The sequence below is a fragment of the Xyrauchen texanus genome, chromosome 10 (assembly GCF_025860055.1).
Source record: "Xyrauchen texanus isolate HMW12.3.18 chromosome 10, RBS_HiC_50CHRs, whole genome shotgun sequence".
Classification (NCBI taxonomy): Eukaryota; Metazoa; Chordata; class Actinopteri; order Cypriniformes; family Catostomidae; genus Xyrauchen; species Xyrauchen texanus.
Window position 1 is genome coordinate 6872875 of NC_068285.1, and position 21000 is coordinate 6893874.

General features: G+C 37.8%; 2 protein-coding genes across 2 annotated transcripts in view; one reads left to right on the forward strand and one right to left on the reverse strand.

The window, feature by feature from the left end:
- Positions 1-21000, forward strand: part of LOC127650479 (uncharacterized) — a 1198408-nt gene that overhangs the window by 806376 nt on the left and 371032 nt on the right. The window contains 11 exon segments of the mRNA XM_052135926.1: positions 11223-11315; positions 11480-12207; positions 12209-13251; positions 15510-15683; positions 15878-16048; positions 16243-16413; positions 16608-16778; positions 16972-17142; positions 17337-17507; positions 17702-17872; positions 18067-18237. Coding sequence (XP_051991886.1) covers positions 11223-11315; positions 11480-12207; positions 12209-13251; positions 15510-15683; positions 15878-16048; positions 16243-16413; positions 16608-16778; positions 16972-17142; positions 17337-17507; positions 17702-17872; positions 18067-18237 — 3235 coding nt within the window.
- LOC127650380 (NACHT, LRR and PYD domains-containing protein 3-like) overlaps positions 1-21000 on the reverse strand; it is a 1539373-nt gene that overhangs the window by 536049 nt on the left and 982324 nt on the right. The window lies entirely within an intron of this gene.

Genomic DNA, 21000 nt, shown 5'->3' on the forward strand with positions numbered 1-21000 from the left:
TTTCGTTTGTGCTGCTCCGGTTTTTTAAATATTAGACATTGAATTACAGGCGAATTATAAATGCTGATATTTATTGAATACAATACTGACAGAATAAAATAGATCACTTAATGTAGGTTAGTAGTAGCAGTCTAGGTCATTCTGATTACTATTAGGCTACTATATTATATATTTCTAAAATAGGTCTATCTTGTTTTGTGTATAGTCATTTTGTTTGTCATTTCAATCTCTTGCCAAAATGTTGGATGAAGATGTTTTAATACAACAACAACTCCTTATCAATTAAAAACATATTGGTGTTCAGACAGCAGCAGCTCAGTATTTATCTGGTGTCTGTCTGACTCTTTTCTGTCACTCACTTTCGGTCAGCTCTGGGCACGAGAACAAAAACGCAAATCTCTTCAATGTGAACACACTTTTAGAGTCGAATTGTCGAAGAATTTCTGTCAAGACTAATCATCACATCATTTGTTCAATAAACAATTATCTTTACTTCATTCACTGGTGTTTCCTGATTAAACTTTTTATTTATTTACATGGAGTATCATCTGCTACACTTCACTGCCACCACTATAGGGTCAAGTGACACTTCTGTTCAAGATGCTCTTGTGGAAATTAGTGTAGAGTTATTAGAGATAAATCCATATAAATTAAACTACAAAAGTAGTTACTAAATTAAATGTCTAGCCAATGTAAGTACAATGTTTTAACATTGCCAGTTACAATAGTATTTGTTAACTTTAAGAATAATGGTACAACATTCAAGATAGCTAAGATTGTCAATGTTTATTGAACAGAATACTCATTGCTAATACTAATACATGCTAATTACAGTTTTACATGTGACCCATGTTAGTTTTTTGAATACATTGTGCACCTAGGGGTCAACATTACCATATTGGTCCTAATATAAGATACATATATCCTTATCCTTATTATTACTATATTATCCTTATATTCAGACAATACAGTAATGAAAACAAGTTTATACTGAACATGACATTTTTTGAGTCAGGATTATTTAAGTGGGTAATTATGTTTTGCTTATGGCAGAGAAACCAGAAGTTGACAGATATTCCATTTTCACAGTCCTGTGTTCATCAAAAGAGGCCATAAGTTCAAAATGGCAACATATCTACTCCTAATCAGAGCATCTGGACAGAGCAGCTAGAAAACAAGATCACTGCAAAGTTTCTATACACTTTTGTTAAATTAAATAGACACAACATCTGCACTGCTTTAGGGTTTACTCATGAATGTAATCATGAAACAAATGGCAGTAGTGATGACACTGATTTTGAGCCAGGGTCCCTTTCACCCAAACCAAAAGATTTCTGGACTTTTGATCTTGAAGTTCCATTTCAGAAATGGATTGAATTCATGCGTGAAATGGTTCAATACAACAACAAGTTCTCTAAAACACCAAAAAGGAATACACAATTTTGAAGCCTGGCATCTGGACACATGTGATAAATAATCATATATTGCAAGAAGTGAAATGCCCCTGCACATTTGCCTTTAAAAGAGCCAAGGTCTATCCATCAGAAACAGAGAAATACATAGAAATCAGAGGCAACTGTAAACAGTGTCGTGGCCACATTCACAGAAAATGTGACAGAGCTCCTGAAATGAACATCCCAATGGTGCTCAAGTGTTTATTTAAAAACACTGATGACTCCCTGCACACTGGCTGTTCCAAGCGTGCTTACTCTGGTAACTTGCGTGTGCAGATAGCCAAAGAACTGTGTGAGGGTAGAATGGGACCCCATGTATGGAGGGCATCAGAGGCAACAAAGCTGATGGATTTTGGAGATCCTGAGCCAAGTCATCTGCCTAATTTGGCCACCCTGCACAAAGCAAAGCAATAGAGAAATTATTTAGAATGAGGCGACAAGGATCCCATTGCGTCACTGCAGATGTTAAAATACACTGCACCGCACAGTGGTCACATTAAAGACATTGGACTGGGCAAGTTTTTCTGTCACTATTGGAGTAAAACACAAATGTATGTACAAGTCTTTATCAAAGACATCTACTAACCCCACTGTGAGTTTTGATGCAACTGGCTCAGTAGTGAGGAAACTACAGAGACCAAATGGCAAGTCTGGCCATATATTCTTATATCAGGGCATTCTGGCAGGGGATGAGAGCTCAAGTGTCCCAGAATGAATACGTGCAGGTGCACCAACTCCAAAAGAATATGTGAGTGACTTTTCTCTGGCTTTGCTCGGAGCTCTGGTCAAGGCTTTTACTCCTTATCCTCATCCTGATCTAGAAAAACAACACATTGCATTAAAGATTTCTTTGTGAGGTCAATGGCACAGCTTCTCATGTCATATTCCATGTACGATGCAAAAGAGCTACTGCGCAGTATTACTGTTGTGGCTCTCAGCAAAGCAGAGGGCAATGACAGTTCTGGAGCCCCCCTCATATCAGAAAGGTGCAAGAAATACCTGAAAGCCAGACTGTTATTGGTTTTCAAAGCATGAAAACTTGCCTATTCGGGTGGATAGACTCATTGCAACATGCAAATTTGTTCTGCAAAAAAAAAAGGTGAGGTCATCACAGGAGCTAATCCACTACCCACCACAACTTGCAGTGTAGATGGAAAACCAGAAATGGATGCTTCCTGTTCTGGGAAATCTGAAATGTCACAAACATCCATCCAACATATGAAGACGCTGTTAAAAACTGGAGAGGCCAAGCAGTTCCACCCAAAAAGAGGAAGAGGAATTCATACCTCTCTCCTTGTCCTGAATGGCTCCATGCAGATCCATCTGTGAGGGGGAAAAGACTGAAAGTGGATCTGTTGAAAATCATGCATGTGTTTCCTTCCCAAAACAGTGCTCCTCACAGTATTGTGGTCTCAGCACACAAGTCACCCAGGAAGTTCCATTTGTTTGTACTTCTGTTGCTGTACTGCAGGCTTCTGGCATGGCTCATCTTCAGGCCGCAGTGAAAGAAGGCCTTACACTTCTGGAGTCCCCCTGCCTCAGGCCAATACAAAGTATGTCACTGTGTCCCTCTGCATTCAAGACAGATACCTCAGGAAAAGTGCTCTGTGCAGGGAAAGTTTCTCACGGTTACAGTCTGGGATAACTTATGTGGATTGACACTCACCTGGGAAGCAACTCCACAGAATTTCCTTTGTGTGAATTTCCCTCCAATCTGATGCTCCAAGGAGAGAGATTTGCTTTAAGGACAATCATTGCTTTCAAAAGAGGCTTAACCCAGGATGCTCTTGGACATTATGTGGCCTACTGCAGGAGGTCTCCATGTGTCTGGGAGATGTATGACAACCTGAGAAGTGGAGTGACAGGAGCATCAGAAAAACACAAAATATGCCCATATGCTGTATTATACACAAAAGACTGATTGCATTGTTTAAATGTAATTTCACAAATACAAGTATTTTTGTTATATGCCATACACCCTTGTTTTCCTACTCCTGTTTGGAGAAGTAGTATCTGCTTTTCTGGAAGTCGGGCTTCTCAAGTCTTATTCTGTGTGGTACATTATTTGTGTTAATGGATGTTTGATACTACACAGTAATTACATTTCAAATGTAAAATCATTTTGGCTTCTTAATTCATTGAGTCATGAGTTTTAACATTTACACACATACACAAATATATAATATATATTAGTACTAGTCAAAAGTTTGAAAACATTAAGACTTTTTAATGTTTCTGAAAGAAGTCTCTTCTGCTCACCAAGCCTGCATTTATTTGATTCAGTGTGAAAGTGTGAAATATGTAAAACTTGTTGTTTTCTATCTGAATATATAGTAAACTGTAATTTATTCCTGTGATCTGAGCTGAGCTGATCATTACTTCAGTCTTCAGTGTCACACGATCCTTCAGAAATCATTATAATATGCTGCTCAAGAAAAATTCATTATTATTATTATCAGTTGAAAACAGTTGTGCTGCTTTATATAAATTATATATACAGTATATATATATATATATATATAATAATACTTTTATTCAACAAGGACACATTAAATTGATCAAAAGAGACAGTAAAATACATTTATATGGTTAAAAAGATTTCTATTTCAAATAAATACTGTTCTTTTTACATTTCTATTCATCAAAGAATCCACACAAAAATGTATCACAGTTTCCACAAAAATATTAAGCATGCAAAACATTTTAAACATTGATAAAAAAATAAGAACCATTCTTAATCACTGAGCACCAATAATAATTGATAATAGTTGAGCACAAAATCAAAATTTTACTGATGATTTCTGAAGGATCATGTGACACTGAAGTTTTTTTTATTTTATTATGCCAGTCAAATTACAAACAATGAACATGACAATTGCCATTCCAACACATAGTATAAAATAGAGCATATGACTACAAATAGGAAAGACAAAACAAAAAGAAAAACAAAAATGAAATTAAAAACAAACAAACCATTGAAGACTGGAGCAATGATGCTGAAAATTCAGCTTTGACATCACAGATATAAAATTACATTTTAAATTATATTAAAACAGAAAATAGCTATTTTAATGTGTATTGTTTCACTATATTACTTACTGTATTTTTTATCAAATAAATACAGCCATGGTGAGATTACGAGACTTCTTTCAAAAACATTTAAAAATCTTAATGCTTCCAAACTTTTGACCTGTACCCACACACACACACACACACACACACACACACACACACACACACACACACACACACACACACACACACACAGCTACAGCAAACAGATTATGGTGCCTATATTATGACAATATTAATATTAACTACAGTTATTCACATAACTACATACAGTAACAAGTTAAAACAAGTTACCTTGGAGTTTGTGTTACATTCCACACATCCTGTGATCCGCTGTGTCCGTTACAAGTTGAAAACGAACAGTGGATAGGTAACAGTTCAGTGAATGCGTATATTTATGTGATTTGGTTTGCCATTTGGATCTTACCTTCTTACTTCAACTGTATTGTTAAAAAAAGACATTCGCAAAAACGAAACTTACTGGCACAAACGAAGCACAAACGATTGAGCCTATTTTGGGTGAATTAAGAGCATGGGGGGGGAGGGGGGGGCTGGTGACGTCATCACCTATAATTCAATGTCTAATATTTAAAAAACCAAAGCAGCACAAACGAAATTTTTAACGGCACAAACCAGCACAAACGAAGCACAAACGATTGAGACTATTTGGGGTGAATTTGGAGCATGTCGGGGGGCTGCGTGACGTCATCGCCAATAATTCAATGTCTAATATTAAAAAATCCGAAGCAGCACAAACGAAACTTTTACCGGCACAAACCAGCACAAACGAAGCACAAACGATTGAGACTATTTCGGGTGAATTTGGAGCATGTCGGGGAGGCTGCGTGACGTCATCGCCAATAATTCAATGTCTAATATTAAAAAATCCGAAGCAGCACAAACGAAACTTTTACCGGCACAAACCAGCACAAACGAAGCACAAACGATTGAGACTATTTCGGGTGAATTTGGAGCATGTGGGGGGGCTGGTGACGTCATCGCCTATAATTCAATGTCTAATATTTAAAAAACCAAAGCAGCACAAACGAAACTTTTACCGGCACAAACCACCACAAACGAAGCACAAACGAACGAGACAGTTTGGGGTGAATTTGGAGCATGTGGGGGGGCTGAGTGACCTCAGGATGACCTATAAATATTCTTTTAATATCTAAAAAACCAAAGCAGCACAAACGAAAATTTTTACAGCACAAACCAGCACAAACGAAGCACAAACGATTGAGACTATTTTGCCGAAGTTTTGTGTTGGGTGGGAGCCAACTTCACGCAGGTGACCTCTTCCGGGGTAAATAACTTTGCGATGGCTTTTGCAGGTAAATGCTCATAATATCGTGTGAAAATAATGAAAACAATTTTGAAGTATAGTATTATCTTTGCCCCAAGTGAAGGAGTTCAAGTACCTCGGGGTCTTGTTCACGAGTGAGGGGACAATTGAGCGGGAGGTTGGCCGGAGAATCGGGGCAGCGGGGGCGGTATTGCACTCGCTGTATCTGAGTCACGAAAAGAGATCTGAGCCGGAAGGCAAAGCTCTCGATCTACCGGTCAATTTTTGTTCCTACCCTCACCTATGGTCATGAAGGCTGGGTCATGACCGAAAGAACTAGGTCGCGAGTACAAGCGGCCGAAATGGGCTTCCTCAGAAGGGTGGCGGGCTTCTCCTTTAGAGATAGGGTGAGGAGCTCATTCATCCGTGAGGAGCTCGGAGTAGAGCCGCTGCTCCTTTGCGTCGAAAGGAGTCAGTTGAGGTGGTTTGGGCATCTGGTAAGGATGTCCCCGGGGCGCTTCACTAGGGAGGTGTTTCAGGCATGTCCAGCTGGGAGGAGGCCTCGGGGAAGACCCAGGATCAGGTGGAGAGATTACATGTCCACACTGGCCTGGGAACGCCTCGGCGTCCCCCAGTTAGAGCTGGTTAATGTGGCTCGGGATAGGGAAGTTTGGGGCCCCCTGCTGGAGCTGCTGCCCCCGCGACAAGCGCGATAAGCGGTTGAGGATGGATGGATGGATGGAGTATTATCTTTCCATGTTTTACAGTAACTATTTTGTAAAATATTTTCTAAGCCGTTTAAGAGTTTTTGCCTTTCATCACTGAATGTGTCTGGAATATCAAAAACAAAACTAACTTTAATTAGCTCTGAAAAAACAAACCAAAACAAGACAACAATAATAAACCTTTCAAACTATCAGCTACAGTAAGACATCTAACAGATATCTAAGTATTAATCACAGCAGAACAAACAGATACTGAGACTTTTGCTCTTTTATCTGAATTGTCAGTATGTATTCAGTTTCTTTGGCACTGAAATGTTATTTCTTCTATTGACTTGAAACGTTGCTTTGTTTTCTTCTGTTGAGTCTTCTGATGTTTTCTCTTTATGCTGGTGTTTAACATGTCATAAAAGCTGACAGTCTGCAATTGAACCTCATTGATTCATTTCTAATGGAATATTCTAGAGGACAAATAAAAACAAATATGTGTCAGTATTGAACAAATAAACACGTCACAAATATAGATGATGTCCCGTTTGTTGACAGGTGTTCAGTGGACTGTTCAGATGATGTCATGGACTCCACAAAGGATCTCAGTGGACAGACAGACACAGGGAAGGTCAAGAGGTCAGAGGATTTCAATGCTTTAATAAAATACACTGATAGATATTTCTGATATGCTGCACAACACTACAGTATAAAAACACTGAGGCGAAATGAGAACAGACTGGATTACCTCAAGTATAAACATGTGAAAACAGCTTTAGGGTAAAGTGAGATCTACAGTCAGATGACAGTGAGACCGGTTTGATTCAGTCACAGACAGAACTGGAGAAATGTACATTACTTAGGATTGGGGTCAAAGGTCATTTGTGTGTATGTTTCTCCTGTAAAAGTACATTTGATGATTTAATTCTTGTGAAAACAGTTTTTCAGAAAGCAGCACATTGCATTGTATAGTGTACATCAATTCTGTGCATTTATTGGCATGTAAATTTGAAACTCTTCAGTCGTAGCTGAAAGTTATTCGGCCCTCGTAAAAGAGTCGCCCTTCATCCACTAGACAGACAGATAAACTCTTCCACAAGTGAGTTGAACTGAAGAATGGATTTATTAGCACACCACCACTTAGGGTTGCCACCTGTCCTGTAAAACAAGGGATCGTCCCATATTTAAAGATAAAATGATGCATCTGGTATTGAATCAATACAGGATGTGATTTGTCCCGTATTTAAATGGTCAGATAGTGTTGTGGTGAAATCATTCCAGATCTGCAATTAAACATTGATTTAAGTGGAGGGTGTGTTAAGGGACCATCTGAAATGTCCAAAAATGTTTTGCCACACGATCAAACAATGTATGAATACAATGATAAAGACAAGTACAGGTGAAGGAAAAAATAAACAAATAAAATAAATAAAAATGATTAAAAAAATATGTATAAACAATAAAATAATAAAATAAAGTATAAACCATCCAAAATATATACATAAATAAGAACAAGAAGACAGTTAACTGAAAAATGTAAATAAATATATTTTTAACATATTAATGATGTATTTTAATGGCTCAAGAAAGTTCTCATTTTAGCATATAAGAAACGATATACAATTTTTATGAATAATGCATATTATTATATGTGTTATTATAACCCTCTTTATTAAGTGTCCCTTATTTTCAAACTTCAAAAGTGTCACCCTAAATACAGTAAAACTGAAATAAAGGGGTAAAAAAGGAACAAATAAGTTCATTAAGTCTGTACATTAAAGAAATGTAACAGTTTGCTTGGCATGTATTTCAGAAGTCTCATGTTCGGACTGTTTGCACACAAATTTACAGAGAAACTTCAGGAAAACTACAATCTCCAGTGTGCTGCTTTTCACTGTCCTAAACCAAAAATATTCTCAAGATGGAAAGAATTCAATGTAAAATGAGATGTAGTCATTTTCTCCAAGTGACCACTGCTACTAAAAATAATAAATATTGATTTCAATGACAACATGACACTGAAAACACTGGAAAAGAACATGTTACCCCCTTAAAGAAGAGAGAAATATTGGGAAGAGTAAAACTGAGAAACTGATGAGAGGAAAAGAGTGTTTGTGAGAGTTTGTAGTTTTTAAAACAGTGTTTAATTGCTGTTGTGTTTTAGTGTCATTCATGGAGAATCTCCTGAATCCAGCTGTGTGTCCATGAAGAGTGATTGGTCAATGAATCCTCCACTTAAATTCAGTTCAGGAGCCCCTTGTGCTGATGTGAGGTGAGGACTCTCATGTTGACTGACAGTATGAACGTGTACACCACAGTCTGAGGGACGATTAGATAGAATCCAGTGTAAAAAATCTAAATCTAAAAGGAAATATGCAATTATAATGAAAATAATGAGTCCTTCTACAGCTGATTGCTTTACTGTAACAGTTTCATTGGCATCTCTTCACAAGAGCTCATCTTTATACTGTACAGTAATATCATGTGAACATGACAGAGATGATCAGACATGACAAGAGATTGTTCCTCAGGTTTATCACAGGACATACAGTCTGCTGGAGATCACAATGTTACTAAAAAGGACATGTTGACTATATGTTACAGTATGTTTCCACCTGTGCTACAGTAATCTGTGTCTGATGAAGAATATGTTGTAGGGAAATGTGTTGACACTTTTTCACTTTTGTTTGACAGTATTTCAGTGACACTTAAAAACTGAAGAAATTGTCTCGTACTACATTGAATACGACACAATAAAGAGGCTGTTTATGTTTTTAAAGGAATTCTGTTCTCTGTAAAAAATATAAGATGCTTAAAAACTTCCAATGATCTTGTAATCAGTTGCAATTGCATGGGGCCCCGGACGTCAAGAGGGCCCCCACACCGGTAGGAAAGCTCATCAAAAGCCGCTTGAAGTGACATGTTGTTCTGGGTACACACGTGAACACGCCGTTGTCAGCGCTCTCAGAGCGGTTCACGTTAGAAGCTGCTGGGGTTCACAGTCTGAGGGACGATTAGAAAGAATCCAGTGTAAAAAATGAAAATATAAATGTAAAAATGGATTATAAAACAAAACAAAAAGATAACAAAAGATGACACAGTGACCGTGTAATAAGGCAGACGAGGAATGAGGATCTAAGTGCAGCTTTTAATGAAAACAAAAGATGAACACGGTAACTCAAGAGTGTAAAGAAAAACCAAGAACAGGGCTTAGAACAAGACATGAATACATTCAACAACTGACAACCGGTGAGCAAACAAACAGGGCTTTAAATACACAAAGGACTAATGACAAATTAAACACAGGTGAGGACAACAGGAGACAGCTGGCAGTGATGAGGGCAGGGAATTATGGGAAGTGTAGTCCATGGGAAACATTAATTGATGGATTATAATATTAATAAATACCAACTAAATTCCAAAATGTTACTGGTGAAGTAGATTCTTGCACATCCTGTTCACAAAAACAACAACAACTGGAAAACATCATTCATTATAATTAACTAGATTTTTATTTCATTAAACATTTTGAATGTACTTTGCTACAACGGCTTATAGGGTGAATTTAAAATTATGATTTAAAATCAATTTTACGTAATTTAAGCAACTATTTTCCAAATGGGGCCCCGGGTTGGTCGGTTGCTCGGGCCTCAGAAATCGTAATCCCGCCCCTGCTTGTAATGTCCCGTTATGTCGTGTTTTGTGTTCTGAATGATCAAATAAAACACACGTCCTCACTGCAGCTTCAGGATTTCTCAGTTCATTAAAAATGAAAATTGTGTCATAATTCACTCACCCTCATGCAGAAGACACAAAAGCAGATGTTTTAATGAATATGGTGAGTGGTCTTGTTAATACAATGGCAGTGGAGAGTGACTCACTTTAAAACTTAAAATAAAAGTATAAATGTGTAATTTTTCACTGTAAATCTTGACGTCTGTTGTGCATTCATGAGTGCTGTGAGAGATGTTTGTTCACAGCGGCTCGAGTGTTTATGTGAGAACTTATGTTGATGTTAGTGACATTGCAAGTTCTCTGTGACATATAATATATAAGACACATCATTAAATGTGTTTTATTAAACTGGATGTTGAAATTATGTTTTCAGATTACTAAAAAAAACCACATGAACTAAACTCTGTTTAATTGCTGTTTTAGTGTCATTCATGGAGAATCTCCTGAACCCAGCTGTGTGTCCATGAAGAGTGACTGGTCAATGGATCCTCCACTTAACTTCAGTTCAGGAGAGTCTTTGATCAACTACAGAAACAAACAGAATGCATCAGAGTCAACTGCTGAGAAAGTGCCATTGGACTCCATTTTTGAGGTGTGAGTGTGTAAGAGAGAGAGAGAGGATGTAAACACACACTCATTCATGTCCATACAGGCTGTTTTTTTAATATACACCACATTGAAACCTTTACAGCTTCACCCTCATCTTAATAACACAAACACACACACACACACACACTGATGAATTCAAGACAACTAAAGCACAAATAAAATGAGTGGTGATTCTTGTCCACTGATCCTTCAGTTCTTGTCTGTTACTGAATGAAGTTTGTTGTTTGAATGTTCACTGATTTCAGGACCTTGAGCACAAAATCATCTCTCTGATGAAGAAAGAGCTGAAGAGTATCAAGAGACTACTGATCTCAGATTCCCCAGCATGCTCTGAGAGAGAGGAGGAGGATGATGAAGGTCAGAGCAGAGTCAGAGAGGGGTTTCTGAAGATCACACTGCACGTCCTGAAGAAGATGAAGCTGACAGACCTCGCTAACACACTTCAAACCAGTAAGAGCTGGCACTCACGTCACTATTACATCACGTCACCTTCAGAGGAAACACACAGTGTCTGGGTTCACTCAATATTAGTGAAAGAAAATAAACTTAATGTCTAATGACCATTAAACATCAAGATCAATTATAATTCCCATTTCTTTTCCTCTTTACATCAGAACTGATTTCTGTGCATCAACAAAAACTCAAAACAAAACTAAAAGAGAAATTCCAGAGAATTACTGAAGGAATGTCAAATCAAAGCAGCTCAACACTTGTGAATGAGATCTACACAGATCTGTACATCACAGAGGGAGGGAGTGCAGAGATCAATAATGAACATGAGGTGAGACAGATTGAGACAGCATCCAGGAGAGCAGAGACACAGGAAACACCAATCAAATGCAATGACATCTTTAAAGCCTTACCTGGACAAGACAAAGCCATCAGAACTGTGCTGACTAAAGGAGTTGCTGGAATTGGGAAAACTGTCTCTGTGCAGAAGTTCATTGTGGACTGGACTGAAGGAAAAGCAAATCAGGATGTTCACTTCATATTTCCACTTCCTTTCAGAGAGCTCAATCTGATGAAGCACAAAAATATCAGTCTTATGGATCTTCTTCATCAGTTTTTCACAGATACAAAAGAACTGAGAGAATTGAAAACATTCCTTGATGACTACAAAGTCATTTTCATTTTTGATGGTCTGGATGAGTGTCGACTTCCTCTAGATTTCCAGAACAATGATATTTTGTGTAATGTGACAGAATCAGCCTCAGTGGATGTGCTGCTGACCAACCTCATCAAGGGGAATCTGCTTCCTTCTGCTCTGCTCTGGATCACCTCTCGACCAGCAGCAGCCAATCAGATTCCTCCTGAGTGTGTTGACCAGCTCACAGATGTACTGAGGCTTCAATGACCCTCAGAAGGACGAGTATTTCAGGAAGAGAATAAAAGATGAGCGTCTGGCCAACAGAATCATCACACACATGAAATCATCAAGAAGCCTGTACATCATGTGTCACATACCAGTCTTCTGTTGGATTTCAGCCACTGTTCTCCAGAGACTGTTGAGTGAAGCAGAGAGTGCAGAGATCCCCAAGACTCTCACTCAAATGTTCACACACTTCCTGATCTTTCAGAGCAAACTGAAGAGCCAGAAGTATGATGGGAAATGTGAGGTGGATCTTCAGCAGGCTAAAAAGAGGATTCTGTCTCTGGGAAAACTGGCTTTTCAACAGCTGGAAAAAGGGAACCTGATCTTCTATGAGGAGGACCTGAGAGAGTGTGGCATTGATGTCAGAGAAGCGTCAGTGTACTCGGGAGTTTGTACCCAAATCTTCAGAGAGGAGTTTGGACTGCACCTGGGGAAGGTGTTCAGCTTTGTGCATCTGAGCATTCAGGAGTTTCTCGCTGCTCTGTATGCTTTTATTTCCGTTTCTCAACAGAAATCAGGTCTCTTCGGTAAGTTTAGGTCATCTATAAGTGATCTTCTGAAGAGTGAAGTGGACAAGGCCTTACAGAGTGAGAACGGACACCTGGACCTTTTTATTCGATTCCTTCTAGGTCTCTCACTGAAGTGCAATCAGACAATCTTACGAGACCTACTGACACAGAGAGGAAGCAGCTCTGACAGCAAACAGGAAATAGTTGAGTACATTAAGATGAAGATCAGGAAGAATCCCTCTCCAGAGAAATCCATCAATCTGTTCCACTGTCTGAATGAACTCAATGATCATTCTCTAGTGCAGGAAGTGCAAACCTACGTGAACAGAAGAGATATCAATCGTCTCTCTGGAGTCAGTCTCTCTCCTGCTCAGTGGTCAGCTCTGGTGTTTGTGTTGCTGAACTCAGAAGAGGAGCTGGATCAGTTTAATCTGAGGAAATATGATCCATCACATGAATGTCTTCTGAGGCTGCTGCCGGTGATCAAAGCATCCAGAAAAGCTGAGTGAGTAATTTAGTGTTTTAATCTCACTTTATTGAAATTAAATAGCAGAGGTTAGATTTTAATGTACTTTTTAGATTAAAAACAACCCCTTATACTATTTTGATGTTTGTTTGGTTTCATGTGTTACTTTTAGTAGTTTTCACTTTAAACAGACATTGTAGCCAAATAGATTCAAAATGTTTAATGCAAAGTAAAAAAATTTCATTTAAAATAACAAAAGCATGTTTTCTACAGTTTTCCACTAAATAAATACAAAACGATACTTTATTTACTTTATACTGATACTTTATCATTTTTATTTATGCTTCCACATACAATAATACACATCTGCCTCATAAATAAATCATTATTTACCTGCATATATGTAAAGGTTTCAATGGAAAGGAGGAGGCGAGATCCGGCTTTTCAATATAAATAATAGTGTAATGATAAACTTAAAAGTCAACATAAACACACTTGATGGACATGTCCGTCAATGATCTCTCTCTCATGCAGTGCATGTCGGTTAGAAATGTTGTTTGACTTAAGATGGCGTCAGTGCCGTGTCACCGTGATGTATGCCATTAAAGAACCGCGAGAGCAATTCAAGAACAGCCGGCTGGCACAGCCAATGCAGCTTTTCCAGAGTGGTTGCAAGAGCTCTGATGATGTCACAACTTATTCATGATTGGCCAGAATCACAGATGACAATGGTGACATGTGTTTCATGGGATGCGACACATACTACTTTTACTACTTCAGCTATGTCAGTCTGAGAAAGAATTATGAGTAGTATGATGATATGCAATTAACAAGGTGTTAATTATGAAATCTCCAGTTCCAATAAACTCTCACTTATAACAGCACATTATTTATCTCATATTATAATATTTTTATCATAGTAATATCATGTTTATTCCTAAAAACAATTCCAAATTACTAAAAATATGGACTCCTTTATTGGTATCAAAATAATTTGACCTTTTCAAATCAATATTTACATTTCAAACCTGAGTTCTGATTACCACTTCATCTATAATAAACAAAGCAATCATCATGGGATCTTCTGTGACTAATGTGGGTTCAGCACATGTCGTGAAGCAGAATGTGTCCGGCTTGACGGCTCCGTTTTCATCTCCTCCTGCTACTACAATTGGTAAATCTTGCAGATCGATAAGGCAAGCTGCAGTTGAAGTTGAACTCACTCAATAAATATTCATTAGGTGTATCTCAATGAGCTCTCTTGTTCACTAATCAAAGCATTGTTCAGGGAGTCAGCCATTTTTAGGGATGACCCAATCGCAAAATCATTCCAGTGCACTGAAACATTCTCTCCCTAACAATTCTCTAAATTCACCATAAAAACCAGAGAGTATCATTGATCACTGTGTTCACTTACCAGAAATGTTGTCATGTCTTTTGAAATCTCTCATGTCATTATAGGATGAGCGCAAGTATAAATACATGATGTCAAAGCCTTATTTTCAGGATTAATCAGGATTTGCACAAATTTAAATGTTAACATAACAATGAACAGGCTATAACTGTGTGATAAACAGTTTAAGTATTATGCTGTTAATATATAACTTTAATAAACTGCTTAATTGACCTAACTTCACTTCCATCATACATTAGAGTTGTTTTGGGGAAGTTCAAATATGTTTTCGAGACAAAAATTCTTAGACATCAGGATATTTTGCAGGAATTTGGACCCAAGTGCTGGGATGCTAAACAAAGATCTTTTATGAAAAAAAATAAAAATACACACCAAAAACTCTCACAGTAAAATTAATAGAACCCATTTGAAACTAAGAAAATAAACAAAACACCAACTGGAGAAACAGACTAGGAATGACTGACTAACCAAACTCACAAAATGATCTAACAGACACAAGAAGGTAGAAGGCACAGTATGTAGAGGGAGAGCACATGAGGATTAGGTGATGACAATCAACACAACAAGGATCAGATGAGGAGGTGTGGCAAGGTGGAATGAATAGGCAGAGTAAGTAGAGCACAAGGCTGACACAAACACAAACAAAGATATGTGCTCAAAACAAATGCACACATGGACCAAAACAGACAGAACTCCAGAACAAAACAAGTTGGGCAGTCCAGACTGGGTCTTGACAGTAGAAGAGCTTCAAAAGAATGTGCAAACGACTATGAGCAATCAAACACAGTGGCCATATATTTTTTCTTTGTACCCAACAGCTGTGCTGAGAAGCCTTCACTAAAACATATAGATTGACACACTGTTATCTTGTCATTTATCTCAGTTTGATGGGCTGCGATCTGACAGAGCAAAGTTGTTCAGCACTGGCCTCAGTTCTCAGCTCAAACTCCTCAAGTCTGAGAGAGCTGGATCTGAGTAATAATGACCTGCAGGACTCAGGAGTGAAGCTGCTCTCTGATGCACTGAAGAGTCCTCACTGTACACTGGAAATACTGAGGTTTGTGTTTGCAGATTCATTAGTACATTGGAATATACAATATGAATATATTGTGGTTCATAGCTGTGACAATGAAACAATAAATGGCTCAGTGACTGTCACAACCCTTCATTTCAAACTGTAGAGCATTCACTCTGTTATTACCATTTGTTATATTAAACTGCTTTTTATCATTGTTTCTTTATTTGTTTTAGATTTGCAGCTTGTAGATTCACTGATCAGTGCTGTGAAAGTTTGTCTTCAGTTCTACAATCATCAAACTCACTGAGAGAGCTGGACCTGAGTAACAATGACTTGCAGGATTCAGGAGTGAAGCTGCTCTCTGATGCACTGAAGAGTCCTCACTGTACACTGGAAATACTGAGGTTTGTGTTTGCAGATTTATTAGTACATTGGAATATACAATATGAATATATTGTGGTTCATAGCCGTGACAATGAAACAATAGATGGCTCAGTGACTGTCACAACCCTTCATATCAAACTGTAGAGCATTCACTCTGTTATTACAATTTGTTTTATAAAACAGCTTTTTATCATTCTTTCTTTATTTGTTTTAGATTTGCAGCTTGTAGATTCACTTATCAGTGCTGTGAAAGTTTGTCTTCAGTTCTACAATCATCAAAATCCCTTAGAGAGCTGGACCTGAGTAACAATGACCTGCAGGATTCAGGAGTGAAGCTGCTCTCTGATGCACTGAAGAGTCCTCACTGTATACTGGAAACACTGAGGTTTGTGTTTGCAGATTTATTAGTACATTGGAATATACAATATGAATATATTGTGGTTCATAGCTGTGACAATGAAACAATAAATGGCTCAGTGACTGTCACACCCCTTCATATCAAACTGTAGAGCATTCACTCTGTTATTACCATTTGTTATATAAAACTTCTCTTTAGCATTGTTTCTTTATTTGTTTTAGATTTGCAGCTTGTAGATTCACTGATCAGTGCTGTGAAAGTTTGTCTTCAGTTCTACAATCATCAAAATCCCTGCGAGAGCTGGACCTGAGTAACAATGACCTGCAGGATTCAGGAGTGAAGCTGCTCTCTGATGCACTGAAGAGTCCTCACTGTATACTGGAAATACTGAGGTTTGTGTTTGCAGATTTATTAGTACATTGGAATATACAATATGAATAAATTGTGGTTCATAGCTGTGACAATGAAACAATAAATGGCTCAGTGACTGTCACACCCCTTCATATCAAACTGTAGAGCATTCACTCTGTTATTACCATTTGTTTTATAATCTGCTTTTTATCATTCTTTCTTTATTTGTTTTAGATTTGCAGCTTGTAGATTCACTGATCAATGCTGTGAAAGTTTGTCTTCAGTTCTACAATCATCAAAATCCCTTAGAGAGCTGGACCTGAGTAACAATGACCTGCAGGATTCAGGAGTGAAGCTGCTCTCTGATGCACTGAAGAGTCCTCACTGTATACTGGAAATACTGAGGTTTGTGTTTGCAGATTTATTAGTACATTGGAATATACAATATGAATAAATTGTGGTTCATAGCTGTGACAATGAAACAATAAATGGCTCAGTGACGGTCACACCCCTTCTTATCAAACTGTAGAGCATTCACTCTGTTATTATCATTTGTTATATAAAACTGCTCTTTATCATTGTTTCTTTATTTGTTTTAGATTTGCAGCTTGTAGATTCACTGATCAGTGCTGTGAAAGTTTGTCTTCAGTTCTACAATCATCAAAATCCCTGCGAGAGCTGGACCTGAGTAACAATGACCTGCAGGATTCAGGAGTGAAGCTGCTCTCTGATGCACTGAAGAGTCCTCACTGTATACTGGAAATACTGAGGTTTGTGTTTGCAGATTTATTAGTACATTGGAATATACAATATGAATAAACTGTGGTTCATAGCTGTGACAATGAAACAATAAATGGCTCAGTGACTGTCACACCCCTTCTTATCAAACTGTAGAGCATTCACTCTGTTATTATCATTTGTTATATAAAACTGCTCTTTATCATTGTTTCTTTATTTGTTTTAGATTTGCAGCTTGTAGATTCACTGATCAGTGCTGTGAAAGTTTGTCTTCAGTTCTACGATCATCAAAATCACTGAGAGAGCTGGACCTGAGTAACAATGACCTGCAGGATTCAGGAGTGAAGCTGCTCTCTGATGCACTGAAGAGTCCTCACTGTACACTGGAAATACTGAGGTTTGTGTTTGCAGATTTATTAGTACATTTGAATATACAATATGAATATATTGTGGTTCATAGCTGTGACAATGAAACAATAAATGGCTCAGTGACTGTCACACCCTTTCATATCAAACTTTAGAGCATTCACTCTGTTATTACCATTTGTTATATAAAACTGCTCTTTATCATTGTTTCTTTATTTGTTTTAGATTTGCAGCTTGTAGATTCACTGATCAGTGCTGTGAAAGTTTGTCTTCAGTTCTACGATCATCAAAATCACTGAGAGAGCTGGACCTGAGTAACAATGACCTGCAGGATTCAGGAGTGAAGCTGCTCTCTGATGCACTGAAGAGTCCTCACTGTACACTGGAAATACTGAGGTTTGTCTTTGCAGATTCATTAGTACATTGGAATATACGATATGAATATATTGTGGTACATAGCTGTGGTTACTGTGTACCATCGGTTGACCGATATGGGGGTTTTTAATGGCCGATATCGATATCCAGAGAGCAGGGTGGCCAATAGACAGATACAAGGCCAACATATCACACGATGGCATGTAACAACAAAACAAACCGTGACTAGTCGTGTACATGTCTCATATGCTTCACGTGCAGGCAGGTGATTTTCGTCGCCAAAAAGGGGAAATTTATCGGCCAACGCCGATAATTAAATATGTCAGAATATCATCGGATTTATCGGCCTTGGCGAGTGTACTTGTGGATGGGCTCCCTCTGCTGAGTCTGTTTCCTCAAGTGAATCAAGTTATTCTGATTGTGACATCACAGTTCAAAATTATCACAACATTAATTTATGTCCAGCTCTTTAGAAAACTCGGTAACACTTTAGAATAAGGTTCCTTCGTTAATGAATAACTACACAGGAACAAATATGTCACACAATATTAACAATCTAGTAACTACCATTAACTAACAAGAAGCTCTGATTAATGAATTAGTAAGTAATAGCACACAGATGAAAGTGGTAGTTCACTATTAACTAATGAATAACTACAATTTCTTGAAAGCTTCCCAGAGAACTACTGAAAAAGTTTCATAATTCTTGCAAAACTAATCAATAACTAATGCAGGACAAATGACTAGCACCACATTAACATTTTAACTGCTACTGTAAACGAATACACAACGTTGTTTACATTATCAATATGTAATAGCATAGCAGACTTATGATTTGGGAAAGCTGTCAATAATTATCTTATGCTGTCTCCTAGAACTATTTATCAACTGAATAATTTTAAAGAAATGGATTTTTAAATGCAGTTGTCGGGACCTTACTTGTCCTGTGGCCAATTTTCTGGCATTCCTCTGGACTGGCATTGAATCACTAGAGTCATGGTGACTACTGGAACATATTGAGTCATCAGCCATCCAAATACCATATACAGTTATTTTATTATTTAACCTACCTCTCAAAAAATATGTTTTTATGTATGTCTCCTAGCTCATATATACATATATGTGTGTGTGTGTGTGTGTGTGTGTGAATATCTTGTGAATGAATAGAAGATTCTACACTGTAGGATTAGCTTTTCATTAGTAACTACTGTAATAATCATGGTAACTAACTAGTGATGACTCATGTGTTACTGCATACTTCTATGGGAATTACCATCTAAAACTTCACCAAAAACCTCAAAAGCTTAAAATGACTTCAGTGTTTGCTTGCACATGATATTTATTCATCCTGACTGGAAAAATTGCTGATTTTAACAAGACACATGGAACAAGCAACAGCTAAAGTGGCAGTGTGTATAGCCACTGGGCCATATTTATGATGACTGACTTTAAACAGTAGTCATGGAACAAGTAACAGTTAAAGTGACTGTGTGTAGCCACTGGGCTAGAACATGCATGGAATGGTATTTATCATACAAAGAAACACACATACACATGCATAAACAGATTATTTTTGTCTCTCACAAAAGTCTATAAGCAAGCCAACTTTCTTTTTGTTTTCAATGGTGCTTTGCACTGGCTCCTGTCTGCATAATTCTCTACACCGCTCTGCAAAATCAGACAGTTTCTGTCCTCTTTGGAAGGTGTCTTGCAAATTTTTGTAGGCCTCTGTCACAAGCTTCGAGCTCCGCAATTGCAGTAGTATCAGCAATGGTCTTTCTATCCATGCCACATTTGAAGTATGCCTGGGTTTTTGTTGTCCCACCTTTCAAATAGTCCAAGACCTTGTTGTACCTCTTGATGGCTTGCTCTGGAAGAAAGACTGACAAAGAACAGAGAATAATCCATTAGTGTGTTATGCTAATGGGATGTCTATTTTATAAATGAATGAAAGTCAGAAGTCTGCTACAGGGAATTACAGCCTAAAGATCTTTGCTGTGTTTGGTGGCTGTAGGTTGAAGGCTCTAGGAGGAGTTTCTCTTGGAAAATTAAAGTCTCAGAAGAAGAAGAACCATAATAATAATAATAATTTTAAAGTGCCCCTATTATGCTATTTTACAGATTGCTAAATTGGTTTTGGAGGTTAGGTTTACATGCATCCAAGTTCAAAAAACACTGTAATTTTCATTGCAGTATTATCTCTCTTCTCATAAATGATTCGGTCTCTCTAAACCCCTCTTTTCTGAGAGCCTACTCTGCTCTAATGGGTCAGATGGCCCAGTCTGCTGTGATCGACAGCACATATCAGAAATTACATTCCATTACACAGTAATGATGGCATCAGTTTAACGGTTTCAATTCAAGTCCTTTGCAATTTTGACAAATTAATACAATCAACACTAACTTCAGAATTTTTCCAAACAAGTCTTACTTGAAATATGTGCCAAAAAATTACAGTCTGTCATTATTTACTCACCCTCTTGTTATTCCAAACCTGTAATGTTCATCTTCAGACCACAAATTAAGATATTTTTAATGAAGTCTGACAGCTTTCTGATCCCTCCATTGACAGCTACACAACTACCACTTTCAAGGCCCAGAAAGGTAGTAAAGACTAGGGCTGCCCCATAATATTCAACTAATCGTTAGTCGACTAAAAATGTTATTAGTTGGTTAGTTACCGAAAAAAAAATACTTGTGGTGAAGTCACGCAGTCCGTGAGGGACAGATTGTTCATGGCGGGTGCTTGTGGTATTTACAATATGTCAGGCAGGAAATCCAAAT